A 15,143-nucleotide genomic window follows, 5' to 3' on the forward strand; every position below is an offset into this window, starting at 1 on the left:
GACTTTGGAATCTCCAATGTGGTGGTCATCCACCCCCGAATACTTCTGTTGCTCACTGCAGCTCCCTGAGCATTCTGTTCCCCCTCTTCCTCTTTGGCTTCATTTCCTCTGTCTTGGGCGCCACCCCAGTAGTTCTGTCATGTTCGATAGTCTCAAACTTCCTCCTACGACCGACTTTCAGCTTTACCACTAGGCTCGGCGGTTTGCAGCTCTCCTCTTGCTCGCTACTCCACGGCACATAAGTCCATCGTCTCGCCAGACCCTGCTGCTTCAGCAGATCGCTATCAGTTTCATACACCGAATTATCCCCCCTCTCCATTTGGCCATCGAAAAGCGTACGTTTAGTATGATACTTGGGCATCTCGTCTTTGCGCTCTATTGTTAGCCTGCCATCAGAATGCACAACAACGACTTTGAAATCCTCTGGTGATTTCACACCATCATTGATGGAATGGAACTTGGTCGGTAAATGGGTAGCGTATGTTGAAGGGTCGAGGATGTAGTGCCCATGGCCTAGAGGTTGTGGTTCAGGATAGAGCGGGTATGCTGGTGGAGCTATGCTCTGTCAATTCTGTTTTCGCACCGCCTAATCATGATAATCTTACCATACAAATCTCCACTTTCCGTATGTGGTAGTCCCAGACGCATGAGATCAATTTGATATTCTGACAAGAAGTCTAGTGGCACTCCATATAAATCACAATATTGATTCCATTGGTACCAGGTTTTGATGTAAAGTGGTGGTCGATCACCGTCCTGCCTCATGCGTCGGGTATAATAGTCCTTATTCTGCGATACAGTACGTGGAAGCCTCTCAGTCACTACGTTTGGCGGGTTGTGAAGTGTCCAGAATGAGTTGTTAGAGAGAACTTGCTTGAACCACGATGGGCGCCAATGCAGTGACGAGTTGTCATTCAAGCTAGTAAGAACCAGTAGATCTTTCTGACGACGTTTGAGCTGTAAATTGGCTTCTACATCATCTTGCGTTAGGTTTTTAGATGCCTGGAGTGGTGATACCTGAGGTGTAGGACTTGCGAGAGTGTCTGCGGCAGTGGTAGATGAGCATCCCAATACTTGTGGCTCCGGAATGTTGGAATCCGAATAGGGTGGTATGTAGCGGTTCTGCATGTTCGCAAGATTTCTAATCAGTATCAGGATACAAGATCAGGATACAAGATTGTTGTGGCAGCACTATCGGATGCTTCCAAGGTTGGGACGAACTGATAACGGAATTATGGGCAGCGTCGATGAGTGGTAAGTTGCTTAGCGCGCGTCCACTTCTATTGCTATTTGTCTGGATTTGAGCGTCACGATTGCGAACTCATGTGATTGTGCGAGCGCAGGCACCCGCATGTTGTGATCACTCGACAAAGGGAGTCAAGCGCTAGTGTATCATGTCTAATGCCGAAGGGGAGCTTTCGCGGCTTCAGGCATATCCTAGAGGACAGATGTGAACAGTCGATGAACAGGCCGATAATGATTTACTCTCATACTATGACGACAAGATCTCCAGCTTCAAAGCACCATCAGTGGTAATTATCACTGACTCAAACCCTGCACAGCCTTCCGTTCTGAGTTTGAACACCCTGCTCTCCGTCTTGAACTACCCATCGCTCACTTCCAACAGCAGTGGTCGCGTAGAAAACGTCAGTGGGGTCCCATTTCTTCTTTATCTGACTCAGCTTCGGGTAGTAGCCTCCATAGAACGACTCCTGCCAGTCGGGCTCTTCGACGCTGGCTTCGTTGAGATATGTGCCACCACCCTGGGACACAGGTGAGATATCGCGCCAAGGTTGGAGGATATTTTCCTGTAGATCTTTGTTCGCCAGTTTGAGTGCCTCGGGTGTAGAGTGATCCATCGACTTGTTGGATGAGGTGACCATGAACATGCCGCATTCGCGCCATGCTGGACTAATTGCGTTGTTGGTGTTTGCGTACTTGACGGGAGTCTTGTGGTAACCAAGGAGATGTTTACCAGCAGAGACATGGTCTTTGATTAGCGCAAATGTCTCATTGAACTTTTCCTGAAAGTTGCGTCGAGGGACGATGCGATTCGCTGGAAGCGAATTGTCCAGACCAATAGGGAAGTTGTTAGAGCCCCAGGCTGCTTGGTAGGCGGAGTAGAAGTTGGTATGTGCCACGCTCGCATGAGGTTTCGTAAGTGTGATGTTGTTCGCGTCCAGGTAGTCGAAAAACGGCTTTACGACCTTGTTGTATGATTCCGCAGTATGATTCGCTGCGAAAAGGTACGCCATGTTGAGGAACGGCTGAGGCTGGTTGCCCATGATGAAGAAGCTATACATGCCTGACTCTGCCCAGTCGAGAAAAACTTCATAGAATTTCTTGGTGCCCTTCCAGAAGTCTTCAAGGCTGTTGTTTGAAGCATCAAGGGTCCAGCCTGCAGTGACGACGTTTAGCTTGGGGTGCACACGGACGATGACCGATACCACGACGGCAAAAGTTCCGCCGCCGCCACCTCGAAGCGCCCAAAACAAGTCAGGGTTGGAAGCTTCGGATACAGTGATGAAGCGACCATTGGCTGTTACAACCTGAAAGGCGACAACATGGTCTGCTGACATCCCGTAGACACCGGCAAGAGGATTTTGGCCGCCACCAGTGATCATACCACCAGCCCAGCCAACGCTCTAGTAAATGTCAGTCATTTTTATCAAACATGATATCTTCAGTGCTACATACCCATGAAACGGCACCGAGAACAGTAACATCATATTTGTCCGCAGCTTCATAGATCTGCCTGACGGTAACTCCGGCAGCAACCTTGAAAGCTGGTCCTGAATAGCCTGGGCCTTTGTAGTTGGGGAGATAGTCGATTTGATCCATGTTGTGCATCCACAAGCTCAATGCTCCGGCACCAGTGGACTTTCCCAGGTAGCAATGACCGGTGTTCTTGATGACTAGACGGATGTTGGCTGCCCTTGCGAAGTTGATAGCAAGCTGAATCTGCGCCACGTTGGTGACTTTGACTGCGTACTCAGGATATCCGCCCAGTGTGCACGACTTGCCATCAGTATTGTTCTTAGGCATACATGTTCTACCCTGGAAGATGGGCCACATGTCTAGACAGATATTGTTAGTAGACGCCTTGGATGAGTATTGTAGAGGGGAACTACTCACTTGACGTAGGATCTGCGTGGTGGAATAGCGGATCCGTGAATTTGCTGGTAACTTCCGTACATTTTGCACTGTCTTTCTTACCCCATTTCGTATCGTAACATGAGGCGGCAATAGGCTTGGTTGGGATGAGTGCTCCGCCTAGAAGGACGTTGAAAATGTCCCAGACAACGTCCTTGGGCCAATCCGAGTCTCCGGGAAACGTCTTGCAAGATGCTGAAGCTGCGCGTCGTACACGCGCATTGCTAGCACCGGTGCTGCCATCGAACGCGAAGTACTCCGCATACTCGGAAATACCCTCCTCAATTACGAGCCGCTCAATAACGGCATCCGTCAACTGCAGAGTTTCGGCTTCTTGAAGAGGTGCGCCTGCTACCGGAGTGGCTGGGACGAAAGCAGCTGCAGGTTCCACATCAGGGATTGAGGAGGATTGGCCAAGGACAGCCACCGGAGAAACAACCAAGAATAAGCACGTGGCTAGCCGCTGCATAGGTGTCATAGTGAGGCTAAGACGTGGAGAAAAGGACGAGGCACAGGAAAAGCAGCAAAGGGAGTCTCATCATTTTATCTCGTGTCTTTAGCCGTTCGGTAAACACATTTTTGAGGATCTCTCGTACGCTTCAGGTGCATGATTCATGTGGAAGCGCTCTAGATGTTGCCACAGACTGCGATTAGCCATTAGGTGTCGAACGGGGAAATAGCAGCGAAGGGATGTAGATGGACTTACGCAGGGACTGCATTTAGGAGCAAGGCCTGGTGGATCCGTGGACAGATCGTCTCCTTACTTCCAAATTCTATCATGGCTCGGGTTTGTTCTGTCTACGCCAGGACATGCAAAGATCTCGCGGGTTTGCGGCAGTTGCAGGCCAATTGAAACTTTCTAAACCCTGTAGCAGCAGGAAGAGGCAGCCCAATCTGCATGTTCCTGTAGGATGCTAGTTATGCTAGATCTACGAGTCGGACATGCAGACGTATGCAGCGGATTCATCTGGTCAGAAACATTAGTAGCTTGGCGTATGGACGATGGACGAGTACCAGGCCTGGTCAGCTGTAGGATTGCGGCACAGTCCTCGTTTACGGTTCTGTTCTTGCCACGCAGGTCCATGAAATTGGATTGGAAAGGACTGCTTGAAGAACATATCTCTTAGTATCCTCATCTCGACCGCCAGTGATCCGCGTCGAGCACGTATGAAGCGAGAGACGTATTACATAGGCAGTCGTAGGTTGATGCTGAGAGATGGGCGGCTGGCGGCAGACCCTACCGGTAGCGTACGGCACGGTTCAGGCCGGCCCCACGAGCCTCCTGCACTTCCTAGCCGCTGTTGCCACAAGCTTGGCAAAGGACCTTCTTCGCTCAAATCTCGTCACATCCTACATGCAAAATTCTACTCGGCCAGTTAAATTAGCGTGAGAAGCCCTTATCAACAATGGCTGCCGAGGCTACTATCGCCCATGGAGGCTTGAAACAAGCTCCATCAACAACTTCCGTCCCGAGATCCGCCACACAGCCTTAGAAGTCAAGGCAGAATCAGCGTATGAAGGTCTTGACATTACAGCTGACAAGAACCTATCTGCCAACGCCAAGGTGTATATCATTTACATCCGCATAAGTTATGCATACTGCTGGCAACGTTGATGAGATGAACGAACACATGGGTCGAGGATGGATGTCTTAAGCCCTCTGCGGCACAGGTCATTCGGAATAATATCAGAGCAGCTCATTCGATCAATGCAAGGCGCTATCGAGTGGGATCTCAATCACACCTAGGGATTCGTATGGAAATAAGTAGTCTTTGAAGGATTGCGGCGTCGTGAATTCCAACAGACCGGTACAGCTTGGCAACACGAGGAGCGGAAAATTGGTCAATTCAATCAGAAGGGCAAGGGCACCAGGTATATCTCTGGAGCTAGAACGAATGTATCTCTTTGCATTCTTTGGATGAATATTCCCTGACTTTTCTCGTACCATGGCGGGGACTGGTCTTCAGCCTGTGAACATCTTTCTTATTGTCTTTCCTTTCGTTTTGTCAGCTTCTATCGTGGCCATTAGAGTATGGAGGAAGATCAAAGAGCGGCAATTAGCTATTGGTATGATACAATCGCGCTTCGTTCATGTGTTGCATGTGCTGATATAGCCTACTACAGAAGACATACTTCTAATCATCGCCGAGCTCTTCTTGTTAGCACTCACTGCAACAGTCTGGAAATGTGAGTGCAGGCCCAGGCAAGCCAGTTTCCTAATTGACAGGCTTTTAGTGGTCGTGGTCTCTTACGCTGGTTACCATGCGGCAGACATTCCGCGGGGAGCTATAAAGCTGCAACAAGTGCTACTCGTAAGTCTTCCTAGACCTGGAACGTCCAAGCATGCTTGCGTTTTGCTGAAATTTCTTGTACCAGTGGCGTTACATCAACAATGCAATATACAATCCGATCCTCGGCCTTGTCAAGATCTCGTTTCTGATAACGCTATTGAAGCTGCGCTCTACGAACCGGCTGATTATCGCAAGCCTGTGGTCGCTAATCATCATAAACGTATGTTTCGTTTTCGCTGCCACCCTTGGGCACATCTTCAGGTGTCAGCCAATTCACAAATACTGGCACCCCGAGGTCCCTGGTCACTGTGCCAATGACTCGCAATATATCTTCGGTGTGATCGGAGTAACAATCGCTACCGACGTTCTTGTTGCACTGATTCCGGCATGGATTCTTTACGACCTTCAGATGTCTTTGAGGAATAAAGTCGGAGTCATTGTCTTCCTCTCGCTTCCACTCGCAGTTACTGCAATCGGCTGCTATCGTTTACATCGCTTCGTCCTCTTCTTCAGCTTACCCAACCCCGCCGCTGAGGATCCGTATAACGTTAGAAACGCGTTGTCAAATATTGAAGCAAATCTCGGTGTCATTGCTGCGTGCGGACCAACGATCAAATGGATCTTGGTGAGCTCCGACCTGTACCTAGGTACTTTACCATAAAGCCATGACTAATACTTTCCACCACAGGGCCGCTTTATTCCTTACTTCGATACCAGTCGAGCAACGAATGCTTTCACACCGGACCCATCATCTCACCTACGACAACGCTCGCGTGGCTACGTCAAGAGTCACGGTGGTATAGAACTTCAGCCAAACGAATTCGACAATACATATCCACGAAATATTCGAAACTCCTGCTGGAGGGCCGATGATGATGATGCAGACAGCGAGAAACAGTGCATTACCGTCGGAGCAAGCACAGAAGACAAAGACATTAGGGCGACGACGGTAGTAGCATGGAGAAGCACGCCGTCTTGATGAGAATCACTTCGTTCACATGTCCATAGATCAAGGGGCAGATTTATGTGGAGGTAAAACAATGTGGTTGTCGAGAAGGAAGAACCAATACTACTGAGAATATAATGACAAGCTGAGAACATTCAAGGTCCTCCAACCGCCGCCGTGAAGCAATAAAACCACCCGCTCTTACCCTACTTTCTAAACCTCAACTCTCCGTCTTTGCTGCGATATACCTTGGACTTTTTGAAACCGCCATTCTGCGTAACCGTGTCGCCTTTCTTCTTGGGGGACTGCTTTTTCCCAGCCACAGCAGCCTTGTTCGTGGTGGAGCCTGCGGTGGGAGTGACAGGCTGTTGGACGGGAGATAGGTCGAGAGCTGACGTGAATGCTTTCTCGGAGACCTTGATTAAGTCAGCACGTACAGTAAGGTAGGTCCAGGGGAGCGGACTTACATCACACTTCACATCCTCTTCGTCTGAACCAAAGATTGCAGCCAGCGTTTCGTCGCTGAAGCGGATATCCTCAACCTCAGCTTCAGCCTCAGCTTCAGCCTGAGCTTCAGCCTGGACAACAGACTCGGAAACCTTTGTGGGCGTGGAAGAGACAACGCCTTCAGATGCAATGTTGTTGTCAAGGCCCCAGGAAGCCAAAGCAACCAAGGCCTGCGAGCCTGTACCCTTGATCTTGCCAAGCTCAAACCCGCATCCAAACGATCTCAACTTCTTGATGCTGAGATGGTAGTCTTCAATCTGCTGCTCAAGCACAGCCACAGCAGTCTCGATGGCTCTGCTCTTCTTGATCAGAGGCAGCAGTCCGTCGAGTGCCATCTGGGCTACTTGACACCGCTCCACAAGTGTCTCGAGTGCATCTTCCTTTATGTGTTCAAGCGAGACTTGTTCTGCGGTCGGCTTTGCGTTGAGCGAAGAAATGTCATGCTCCTTCTTGGGAAGATCGAGCTTGTTCTGGTCCTTGGCCACCAACGTCTTCATCTTCGGCTTCTTCATTGTAGGCTTTGTGATGGATACGTCTATGTCATCGGCCTTGCGCTTCTTGATGCTCACTTCTGGCACTGCTTGAGTAGCCTGTTGTTGAACGACTTGTGCAGTGCGTTTGCCTGCTGTTTTGACGATGTCGCCCATATTCTTGATGTGTGAGCCGTTGTTTGCAATCTTGATCTTCTTGATGGCGGGTTTGGATATCGCGGTAGTGTTGGCGTCCGGGTTCTTGATGGATTGAAGGACGTTGGAGAAGGAGGACATGTTATTCGCCTGGATGAAGTGTTTGGGTGTGCTTGTGGGATAAAAATCAGGTAGTAGGCGCCGTCGATCAGTTTGTAGTATGGTAGCAATAGAGTACGTTTGATGATACCGATTTGAAAGTAGAGGAATCAAAACAGGGGCTGCGAGAAAGACTACCAAAGTTACAGGACGTGCGTAGAATCTGATGGTGAATGTGGAAGTGAAGACGTGTATAGTTTGACCTTGAACAATAACGTCCAACTCAAGATCTGACGTTGTGCAGAGCTGAACAATAGCACCGAGCTCGAGATTCGCCATTGTGCAAAGCTGACAATAGAGCAGCTATATCGAGATTGAAAACAATGAACAGTGACCTAGGATCTGATGACGTGACAAACCGGAGTTGGGAACAGTACTGACGAATGTCACATCGGGTCGAAATATGCCATGGCGGCAAGGCTGAACAAGCTTGCAGTTTCTGGTAGCATTTCCATACCTACCTGATGCTGTGTACGTCGGAATAACCATCTCGGACTCATGAGATGTATCTCACTTCGTTTGATACGTCATGCTCGCATATCTTCGTTATACGTGTCAGCTCCGACCATCTACAACTCCTCCTTGTCAACACCCTCAATATTGACCAGCTCAGACTCAAAGACTGCTTTGCGTTAGCCTTTCCATCCGCCATGTATCTCAAGATCCCAACTTACTCAGTACGCTGTTGGCAGGGATAGGGCCAGCGCCTCGCGAGCCATAGGCCCACTCGGGCTGAATTGTGAGCTTCCTCTTCTCGCCAGGGCACATGTCAAGCAGACCCTGGTCCCAGCCCTTGATGACCTGACCGGTGCCGACAGCAAAGTTCAAGGGGGAGCCGCGGTTGTAAGAGGCGTCGAACTCGCTGCCGTCGCTTTCGAGTGTGCCGCGGTAGTGGACGTTGACCTTGTCGCCGACCTTGGTCTTGCGCACGCACTTGGCTTCGGTGAGGACCTCGGTCTTGAGGTGCTGTAGAACACGTCAGTACGCTGTGATTGCTGTACAGCTTCCTTGGGGTACTACTTGCCTCGTTGTTGACAATCTCAGCGACGGCGGCCGTAGCCAAAGCGAGGAGGAGGGTGACCTTCATTGTGACGTTTGAACAGAAGTGTGTATTGGTTCCGAGTGTTTGCGGGTGTCTACAGAGCAAGGCGACGTTGCAATGGCGGTAAGACGAGACCGAGAGCCTTTGTGGAGATGAATGCCAAGGGGCGATGTGGCCCTAAGTTATGCAGGGACCTTGCGGACGTCATTGGCCACTGCGGGGATGGCTTTCCAATCGCAACTTCACAATGACCTATTAATCATTGTCAACTACACCGTCTCTTTTACTTGGCTGACTGGAGCATTTCGTACACAACATGTTTCCATCTGTATGATTTGCACACTGACAAGTCAGACGACTAGTTGCACGCCATTACCACGACTCACGACGACACATGAGAAGCGTGCTGAGCTTTTGAAGTTTTAGCGACATCTCACTATACCCAGCATGCACAAAGTCAATCATGTCATCCGTCTTAAGCTTCCAGTGATAAGGAATTAATGTTGTAAGCATTTACACAACCAGTTCATATCCCTCAGCTGCCTCATTCATGAGTAAGTGAAGTGATATGGGTGTGATCACTTCCTTGAAAACCAACTGCCTAGCCACCGAAAGACCCTTTCCATATTAAAGAGAATTGAGCGTAAAAATGAACAAAAAAGATACCAGGAGTGATCTCGGGGCAGTCCTAACGCCATCTCTTTCCAAATAATACACGAATCGAAGAGTTTATAATCGTACATCCATCCCATCGTATGTAACTCCCACCTCTTTCGCCGTCTTGCCCTCGGAAAAAGAATGCAATCAATAATAAACACCCTTCTTCAAACCGATCATGCCCTCCTCCCTCCCCTCCATCTCCACCTTCTTCAACCCAAAGTCCTCAATCCGCAGACCAGCAGCCTGAACGTCCGCATTTGTGAGGGCCCCGGCCTGACCTGCAGTCTTCTCACTCCTGCCGTCATTACTCGTTTGTTCGAAGCACCGGAAGCTTCCTATTTTCGGCATACCAGTAGCAAGACCAGGAAACGTCACCTGCTTGAGCGACGCTCCCGTACACGTAGACGTCGCAAAAAGCCGGCATACAGTGCCTTGATCTGGGCCGATTGATGCGATACCGTCGGGGCTGCCTTGAATGTGGCATTCTGTATTAGGCTGCGTCCAGCTGCACTCGCCAGCGAAATTGGGTTTTGTGCATGTATAGTAGGCGCCAGGGAGGCCACGACGGGAAAGGTGACGTGTGGTGGGCGAGGCTGAGATGGTGGTTGTGGTGGCGATAGTAAGCAAGAGAGCTATGAGTGCGACGGCTGTGTACATTGCTGACTTCGTTTTCGGAATGTATGGGACGATGATTAAGAATTACTGGTTGGGTTTCCACGCCGTACGTATAACGGAGCGTGCGTAGGTGTGTAGTCGGTATTTCGAAAGGAAACCGAAGTAAATGTTTCAGATGGCCTTATGGCAGTCGCTAGGTGTGTTTATGACTAAATCTTGGATTCCTGTGAGCCATCGGGTATGGTGAGGTCCTTGCGCATGTTGTACATCAAGGGCTGGGAAGTTACGAGAGCTCGTACCTTGGAGTAAATTGTCGGGGCGGCAGTGCGTCAAGCACAAAGACTTTACTTGGTCTCTTTGTCGTGGGCAATAAACATCTACAAGGAGATGTGTAAACTGGTTGGCGTGGCTCCATGGCGAGTGACTACGCCACGAATGCTCTTCAATAGGCCATGCGGAGACAAAGAGATTGTACGGGATATGAGAAAATGAGAAAGTGCCAAAGTATCCAGAAACTAGCAATGTGAGAAGGTAATATGTGCCACGGTCGCTGCCGAGTGCAACCCGCTACCACGGCGCGACATGGGTGGGCTGTTGCTGTGAAACGTCACTCCGGCGGGGCTAATGATGAGATGCGGCACTCTGGGACCAAAAGGGTCGCAGTCCTCGCAGGCCCATGACCCGACTCGTCTTACAGCCGTGAACACGATGGGTCGGGGAACGGCGTCCGCCTGGTCACTGTCATTAATGTGTTGCCGCCAAGCTGTCGCTGATGCCGCGATGATCCATTTGACTTGACAGGTATGACCAGGGCCGATTATGATCGTCAGGTACGAGGCCGCGAGGCTGATGCGGAATGCGACTATTGGTGGATATCAAAGTGGTGTATCGCCTGGCCGTCTTTGCTAAGATTGCTGCACTTTGCGTCGGTGTACAAAGTTTGTGTTCTAGAAGGCGAGGTTGAGCGTGTTGGAAGCATGATGACGCGCCTGCACCTGCCATCCTCTACGCGTCGCCGCACCCACCAGATCCACATTCCCTGCTCTGAACACCAAAAGCAAGAAGCAATAAGATGTTCATTCCTGGCGTTGCGAATGACTTCATTCAACAATGATTACAGTAACCATCACGGATAGACGTGTAAATTGCTTATTTATTATACCAGCACTCCAGGCATGGCAGCGCAAGGTCATCCTCGTCTAGATCAAACAAGCCACCACATCTCATCTCCTCTTATCAAACCCAATACGGTCCCTAACTGTCAACATCTTCTTGATAAGCATTCCGTTCGAGAACACAGCACTTCTCGTGCATAAAGATGCGCGTTCCACGATGAGTTGCGTCTTCCGAAACCGCGAAACCCCATGCGTTTTGTAGCTAGGGTACCATCTGTGGGGTTTACCCGCACGTCAAACGAGTTTCGTAGTTGGCTTGCGCGGAAGAGCAGGACCCGGCAGCAGTTCTCTCAACTGTGCGTGGTGGATGTCAGATGGGTTCATGGTTATATACGCGAGTGGACAGTGCAGCCTGAAGGTATACAAGGCCTTCTGCAGGTGCCTGTGCTGTCACGAAAAAGTGGCGAGTACCTCCCCGGTGTAATTTGAAGTTTATTGAAGATGAGAAAACACGCTTCGTATGCTGCAAATGATTTCAAGATCTTTACTCATCATATTCCTCTGTACTGCTAGAGTATTTGTCTAGCTACCGTGATACCTGCTGTCCAAACCCGCCTGCAGGTCGGTATACGTCACGCGGCTGTTCATGAATACCTAGCCCTCTTGCGTGACCATCCGTCACTGCCCTCTCGCGAGGAACAACCAGGGTCCGATCGGGTAGACAGCGAGAGCCCTCGACCTCCAGCTGTAGGCTGCGGGAACCCTCGACCTCCGGCCGTAAACTGGAACGCCGGTACCGGAGGAACCCTCAGTTTCAACCTCCCGTTCTCGCCAGTGAGGTCCTTGATCTGCTTGAGTAAATCTTCGTTCGCCTCCTTCATCCTCTCAATCTCCTGCGTCTTCTCCTTCTTGGACTTCTCCTGTATCCGGAGCAAGGCATTCGCGTCAGCCAATCGATCGATCTTCTGGTGTAGGACATGGACTTGGTTTGCATGCGAGGCCTGCATCTTGGCTACTTTGGTCTTGTTCTCGGACTTGACCATAGCGATCTCGTTGGCCAGACAGTTGACCTTGTCTTGGAGATGTGGTGATGGTGAGTTGACGGTTCGGGGCTGGGTGGGCTCTGCGCCTGGCTGTTTAGCAAGAAGATTCTTGTACGCCTGCTCTTGTTGCTTCAACGCCCGATGGTGATCCTGCTGCATCCGAAGCATCTGTGCTCCGACTTGCCTCTTCAATGCATCCATCTCTTTCTTGTGTTTGTCTTCAACAACCCGATCGTAATCCAGCTGGGCTTGAACATCCTGGATTCGTTTGTGCTCGGCGGCCTCAATTGAGAACACTACTCGAGTCACCGTGTTGTGCCACCCTCTAATGACGCTTGCCAACTCCTGACCAACGGTAGCCAGCTTTCCAGGATCGACCTCCTCTACAGCTTTCGCGCTGTCGTCCATGATATCGAGCAGAGAGCGGAGTGCTGTATGTGGCGCAGTTGAACCGGAGGCAGAACCGCTGCCAATATGCTTGTAGGAGTGACCTCCAGCCGTGTGATTGACTGGCTCCTCATTTGAGAAGAGCGACATGATCTTGGCTTTGGCGAGATCCGAGTCGTACTGCTCTCGCGGTATGGGTGAAAGCAGGCTCGTAGCGTTAGAGTCGGCGACAATCTTACCCAGCGAGCGTGCAATGGCTTCTGCAATATCGTTCTCCTCATGGTCGATGAAATTGTCAGTCTCTGGGCCTTGTGCTACGTCTGACTTCTCCTTGCCCTTTCTGGATTGTACAGAAGGCGTCTTCAGCGCTCCAGGTCTGCTCTGCGCTCCATTCATACTTGGACGATTTACCGCTTTGGTGACAGCTCGCGCGACTGCCCTGGACTTAGCGCTACTGCTGGGGGTACCGCGAGTGTCGCGACTGATTCGATCGAAAGCGGCCTCGCCCCTTGCTTCGTTGTTGATGTTGTGGATAGCCGCCCCCAGGTTGTGTGGAGTGCGGGCAGAAGCAGAGTGACGGCTGTAGGTTACAGGTGTTCGGGGTCTGAAGATTGGTGTACAATGTCAGTGTATGTCTCCCACACGGTTGATACAGGGACGCTTACGGTGTAGCAGAGGAACCGGCTGGCAGTTGTGGATACATTTTCCGAGATGGCTGTATCGTGCTGGTGTTGGATTGCAAGACAGATGTCGTAATTGATGTTGAAGTCAGTTGTGAGAATTGATGGACTGGGTGCGAGTTGATCGTGGGAGTTGGTTGAGAAAAGGAAGCGGACGTGAGTAGAAAGCTTTCAAGGGCGCTGGTGAGTGCGAGTGAGAAGGAAAATTGCTGTCCACAATAGATATAGTGTATGATAATATGACGCGATTTGCGGACGACGGGGGGACTACAATAGCCTGCATGAGCAGGTGACCAGAAGTGAAAGTGAAGGTGAAAGCCTGTACTACTGACGGTCAATGGTACTTGCCATTGCGCCTAACAGAACCATGTGCCCTCGATGGGGCCGCTCTGTTGCTTATCATACATGCGCAAGTACTACTCGTATATGCTGCACTTGTTCTTTTGTACACTCCCGAATCCGTCGAGGATCATGCCGCCGACCTCTGCAGTAGTATTGATACTAGTTCTTCTCATTCTGAGCTGCGCGTGGGTACTGGTAGTGTCTGGGGAGAATCATGGGTCGTCGGTTCGCGCTGTTGAAAGCTTGTGTAGCAATGGGCGAGCTGTCTGTCCTGATGGTGGTACCAATGGCCATGAAGAAGCTGCGAGATGTATCAGCATGTCGCATTGAGACTGCCCAAACATGATGATGCATACCCAAAGGTCGCCGCCGATCCCATCATGTACTGGCCCAGTGTGCGCAGCATTCCGTTCGGTCCAGGGCCAAAGCGGACAATGTTGGTGAATCCTACAAGAGTCAGAGCAGAGCATTTTCAGACAAGGCTCGAGGCGAGGCGCACCGAAGATGAAGCCGATGATCAATCCGACAGCTGTCAGAGAGTCAGCTCATGCGATTCCCGGGCTCAGTCATGAAGCGTACATCCACCCATCATGCCACCCATCTTCACTATGCGCTGTTAGCCATTGCCAGGCGCATGCAGACACAAAGCCGTACGCTTGTCTAGAGTTGAAGGGCCATGTGCCCCCTGAGGCATCGAACCGACTGGTACCGGCATGGTGAAGCGCTGCAAACGTCGCGGTGGTGGAGGAGCTCAAGAGGGGAACTTTGACTGTCCCACTTGAAGCTGCAGTCTCGCCGCGGCTCAGTCAATGCCAAGGACAGGCGATGGGAATCCGGGGAAAACACAACCACGGATGCACGAGGCAGCTAATGCTGGCCACTGTCAACACGGCGGCGGCGCATTCAGCGCAATGTACACAAGACGCTACAGTCAGTCCCAACTCGCATTCTTTGCGGATGCGGCCAACTCTCCAGATGTGATGCAGCGGCGCTTGCCGGTTGAGCACGTGACTCTGTCTAAGACAGCTGGCTGGCCCTTTCACTGGCCGGCTTTTGGTGCGGCGTGGGAATGAAGCGAAATAGTGTGCACATGGTTGAGAGTACCGAAAGCTGTCTTGTTCCGCAGTGCTTTTCGACCCGTGCAGCCCCCCATCCCCTTCTCCACGTCGCCATTACGCCTGAGCCCAGTCGCCGTCGTCTCGCCCACAGCCGGCCAGTAAGCGTTGCAGGCGTGCCCAAGGCCGGAACAAGACGTCCTGCTCGTCCAAACACGCTCGAGGCCCCATCCATACCGCCCATCCCAAACCCATCGAGCAGCCTGCCTGGAGGCCTCGACTGATCTCGCCGCCCTCTGCCACACCCTGCTGCTGTGCTCTGCGCCCGTCTGCAGCGCCTTGCCCTCGCCCTGACGCCCCCCGGCCCTTCTCCCAGCAGCACACGACCGAGACGACCACAACGACGGCGGCGGCAGCGGCAGAACCACGACACATCCCGCCCGCGACGCTTTTTTTCCCACCACCGGCCTCGATCGCGCCGCACGAGTGCATGCCCGGCGCCGCCCTCTCTCGTGGTGTTGT

General features: G+C 51.3%; 6 protein-coding genes across 6 annotated transcripts; 1 reads left to right on the plus strand and 5 right to left on the minus strand.

Annotated features, from left to right (window-relative positions):
* Nucleotides 1–1,471: 1,471 nt before the first annotated feature.
* ACET3X_005367 (uncharacterized protein) lies at nt 1,472–4,346 on the minus strand. The gene is made up of 4 exons (XM_069451564.1): nt 3,860–4,346; nt 3,136–3,780; nt 2,698–3,077; nt 1,472–2,645 (listed from the first exon to the last, which is right to left on the minus strand). Exons 2-4 carry the CDS (start codon nt 3,629–3,631, stop codon nt 1,548–1,550), a joined length of 1,974 nt encoding a protein of 657 aa, XP_069307411.1. The 5' UTR covers nt 3,632–3,780; nt 3,860–4,346; the 3' UTR covers nt 1,472–1,547.
* Nucleotides 4,347–5,099: 753 nt separating this feature from the next.
* Nucleotides 5,100–6,423, plus strand: ACET3X_005368 (uncharacterized protein; the record flags this gene model as incomplete). Its single annotated transcript, XM_069451565.1, has 4 exons — nt 5,100–5,220; nt 5,389–5,465; nt 5,530–6,069; nt 6,133–6,423. 4 exons carry the CDS (start codon nt 5,100–5,102, stop codon nt 6,421–6,423), a joined length of 1,029 nt encoding a protein of 342 aa, XP_069307412.1.
* A 173-nt stretch (nt 6,424–6,596) lies between these two features.
* ACET3X_005369 (uncharacterized protein) lies at nt 6,597–7,664 on the minus strand (the record flags this gene model as incomplete). The annotated part of the gene is made up of 2 exons (XM_069451566.1): nt 6,597–6,806; nt 6,858–7,664. The coding sequence occupies 2 exons, from the start codon at nt 7,662–7,664 to the stop codon at nt 6,597–6,599; spliced, it is 1,017 nt and encodes a 338-aa protein (XP_069307413.1).
* Nucleotides 7,665–8,251: 587 nt separating this feature from the next.
* ACET3X_005370 (uncharacterized protein) lies at nt 8,252–8,769 on the minus strand (the record flags this gene model as incomplete). The annotated part of the gene is made up of 3 exons (XM_069451567.1): nt 8,252–8,304; nt 8,357–8,648; nt 8,707–8,769. 3 exons carry the CDS (start codon nt 8,767–8,769, stop codon nt 8,252–8,254), a joined length of 408 nt encoding a protein of 135 aa, XP_069307414.1.
* A 2,989-nt stretch (nt 8,770–11,758) lies between these two features.
* On the minus strand, nt 11,759–13,247 carry ACET3X_005371 (uncharacterized protein; the record flags this gene model as incomplete). Its single annotated transcript, XM_069451568.1, has 2 exons — nt 11,759–13,148; nt 13,210–13,247. 2 exons carry the CDS (start codon nt 13,245–13,247, stop codon nt 11,759–11,761), a joined length of 1,428 nt encoding a protein of 475 aa, XP_069307415.1.
* Nucleotides 13,248–13,486: 239 nt separating this feature from the next.
* Nucleotides 13,487–14,501, minus strand: ACET3X_005372 (uncharacterized protein). The gene is made up of 5 exons (XM_069451569.1): nt 14,221–14,501; nt 14,146–14,172; nt 14,066–14,095; nt 13,923–14,013; nt 13,487–13,867 (listed from the first exon to the last, which is right to left on the minus strand). The coding sequence occupies exons 1-5, from the start codon at nt 14,279–14,281 to the stop codon at nt 13,726–13,728; spliced, it is 351 nt and encodes a 116-aa protein (XP_069307416.1). The 5' UTR covers nt 14,282–14,501; the 3' UTR covers nt 13,487–13,725.
* Between the last annotated feature and the right edge of the window lie 642 nt (nt 14,502–15,143).

The sequence above is a fragment of the Alternaria dauci genome, chromosome 4 (assembly GCF_042100115.1).
Source record: "Alternaria dauci strain A2016 chromosome 4, whole genome shotgun sequence".
Classification (NCBI taxonomy): domain Eukaryota; kingdom Fungi; phylum Ascomycota; class Dothideomycetes; order Pleosporales; family Pleosporaceae; genus Alternaria; species Alternaria dauci.

Coding starts and splice junctions, on each gene's coding strand:
- ACET3X_005367 (XM_069451564.1), bottom strand. CDS start 3,631: ATGACACCTATGCAGCGGCTAGCCACGTGCTTATTCTTGGTTGTTTCT. Junction 3,078..3,135: donor CCACGCAGATCCTACGTCAA/GTGAGTAGTTCC, acceptor ATATCTGTCTAG/ACATGTGGCCCATCTTCCAG. Junction 2,646..2,697: donor TTCTCGGTGCCGTTTCATGG/GTATGTAGCACT, acceptor GACATTTACTAG/AGCGTTGGCTGGGCTGGTGG.
- ACET3X_005372 (XM_069451569.1), bottom strand. CDS start 14,281: ATGCCGGTACCAGTCGGTTCGATGCCTCAGGGGGCACATGGCCCTTCA. Junction 14,096..14,145: donor GGGTGGCATGATGGGTGGAT/GTACGCTTCATG, acceptor ACTCTCTGACAG/CTGTCGGATTGATCATCGGC. Junction 13,868..13,922: donor GGATCGGCGGCGACCTTTGG/GTATGCATCATC, acceptor TACATCTCGCAG/CTTCTTCATGGCCATTGGTA.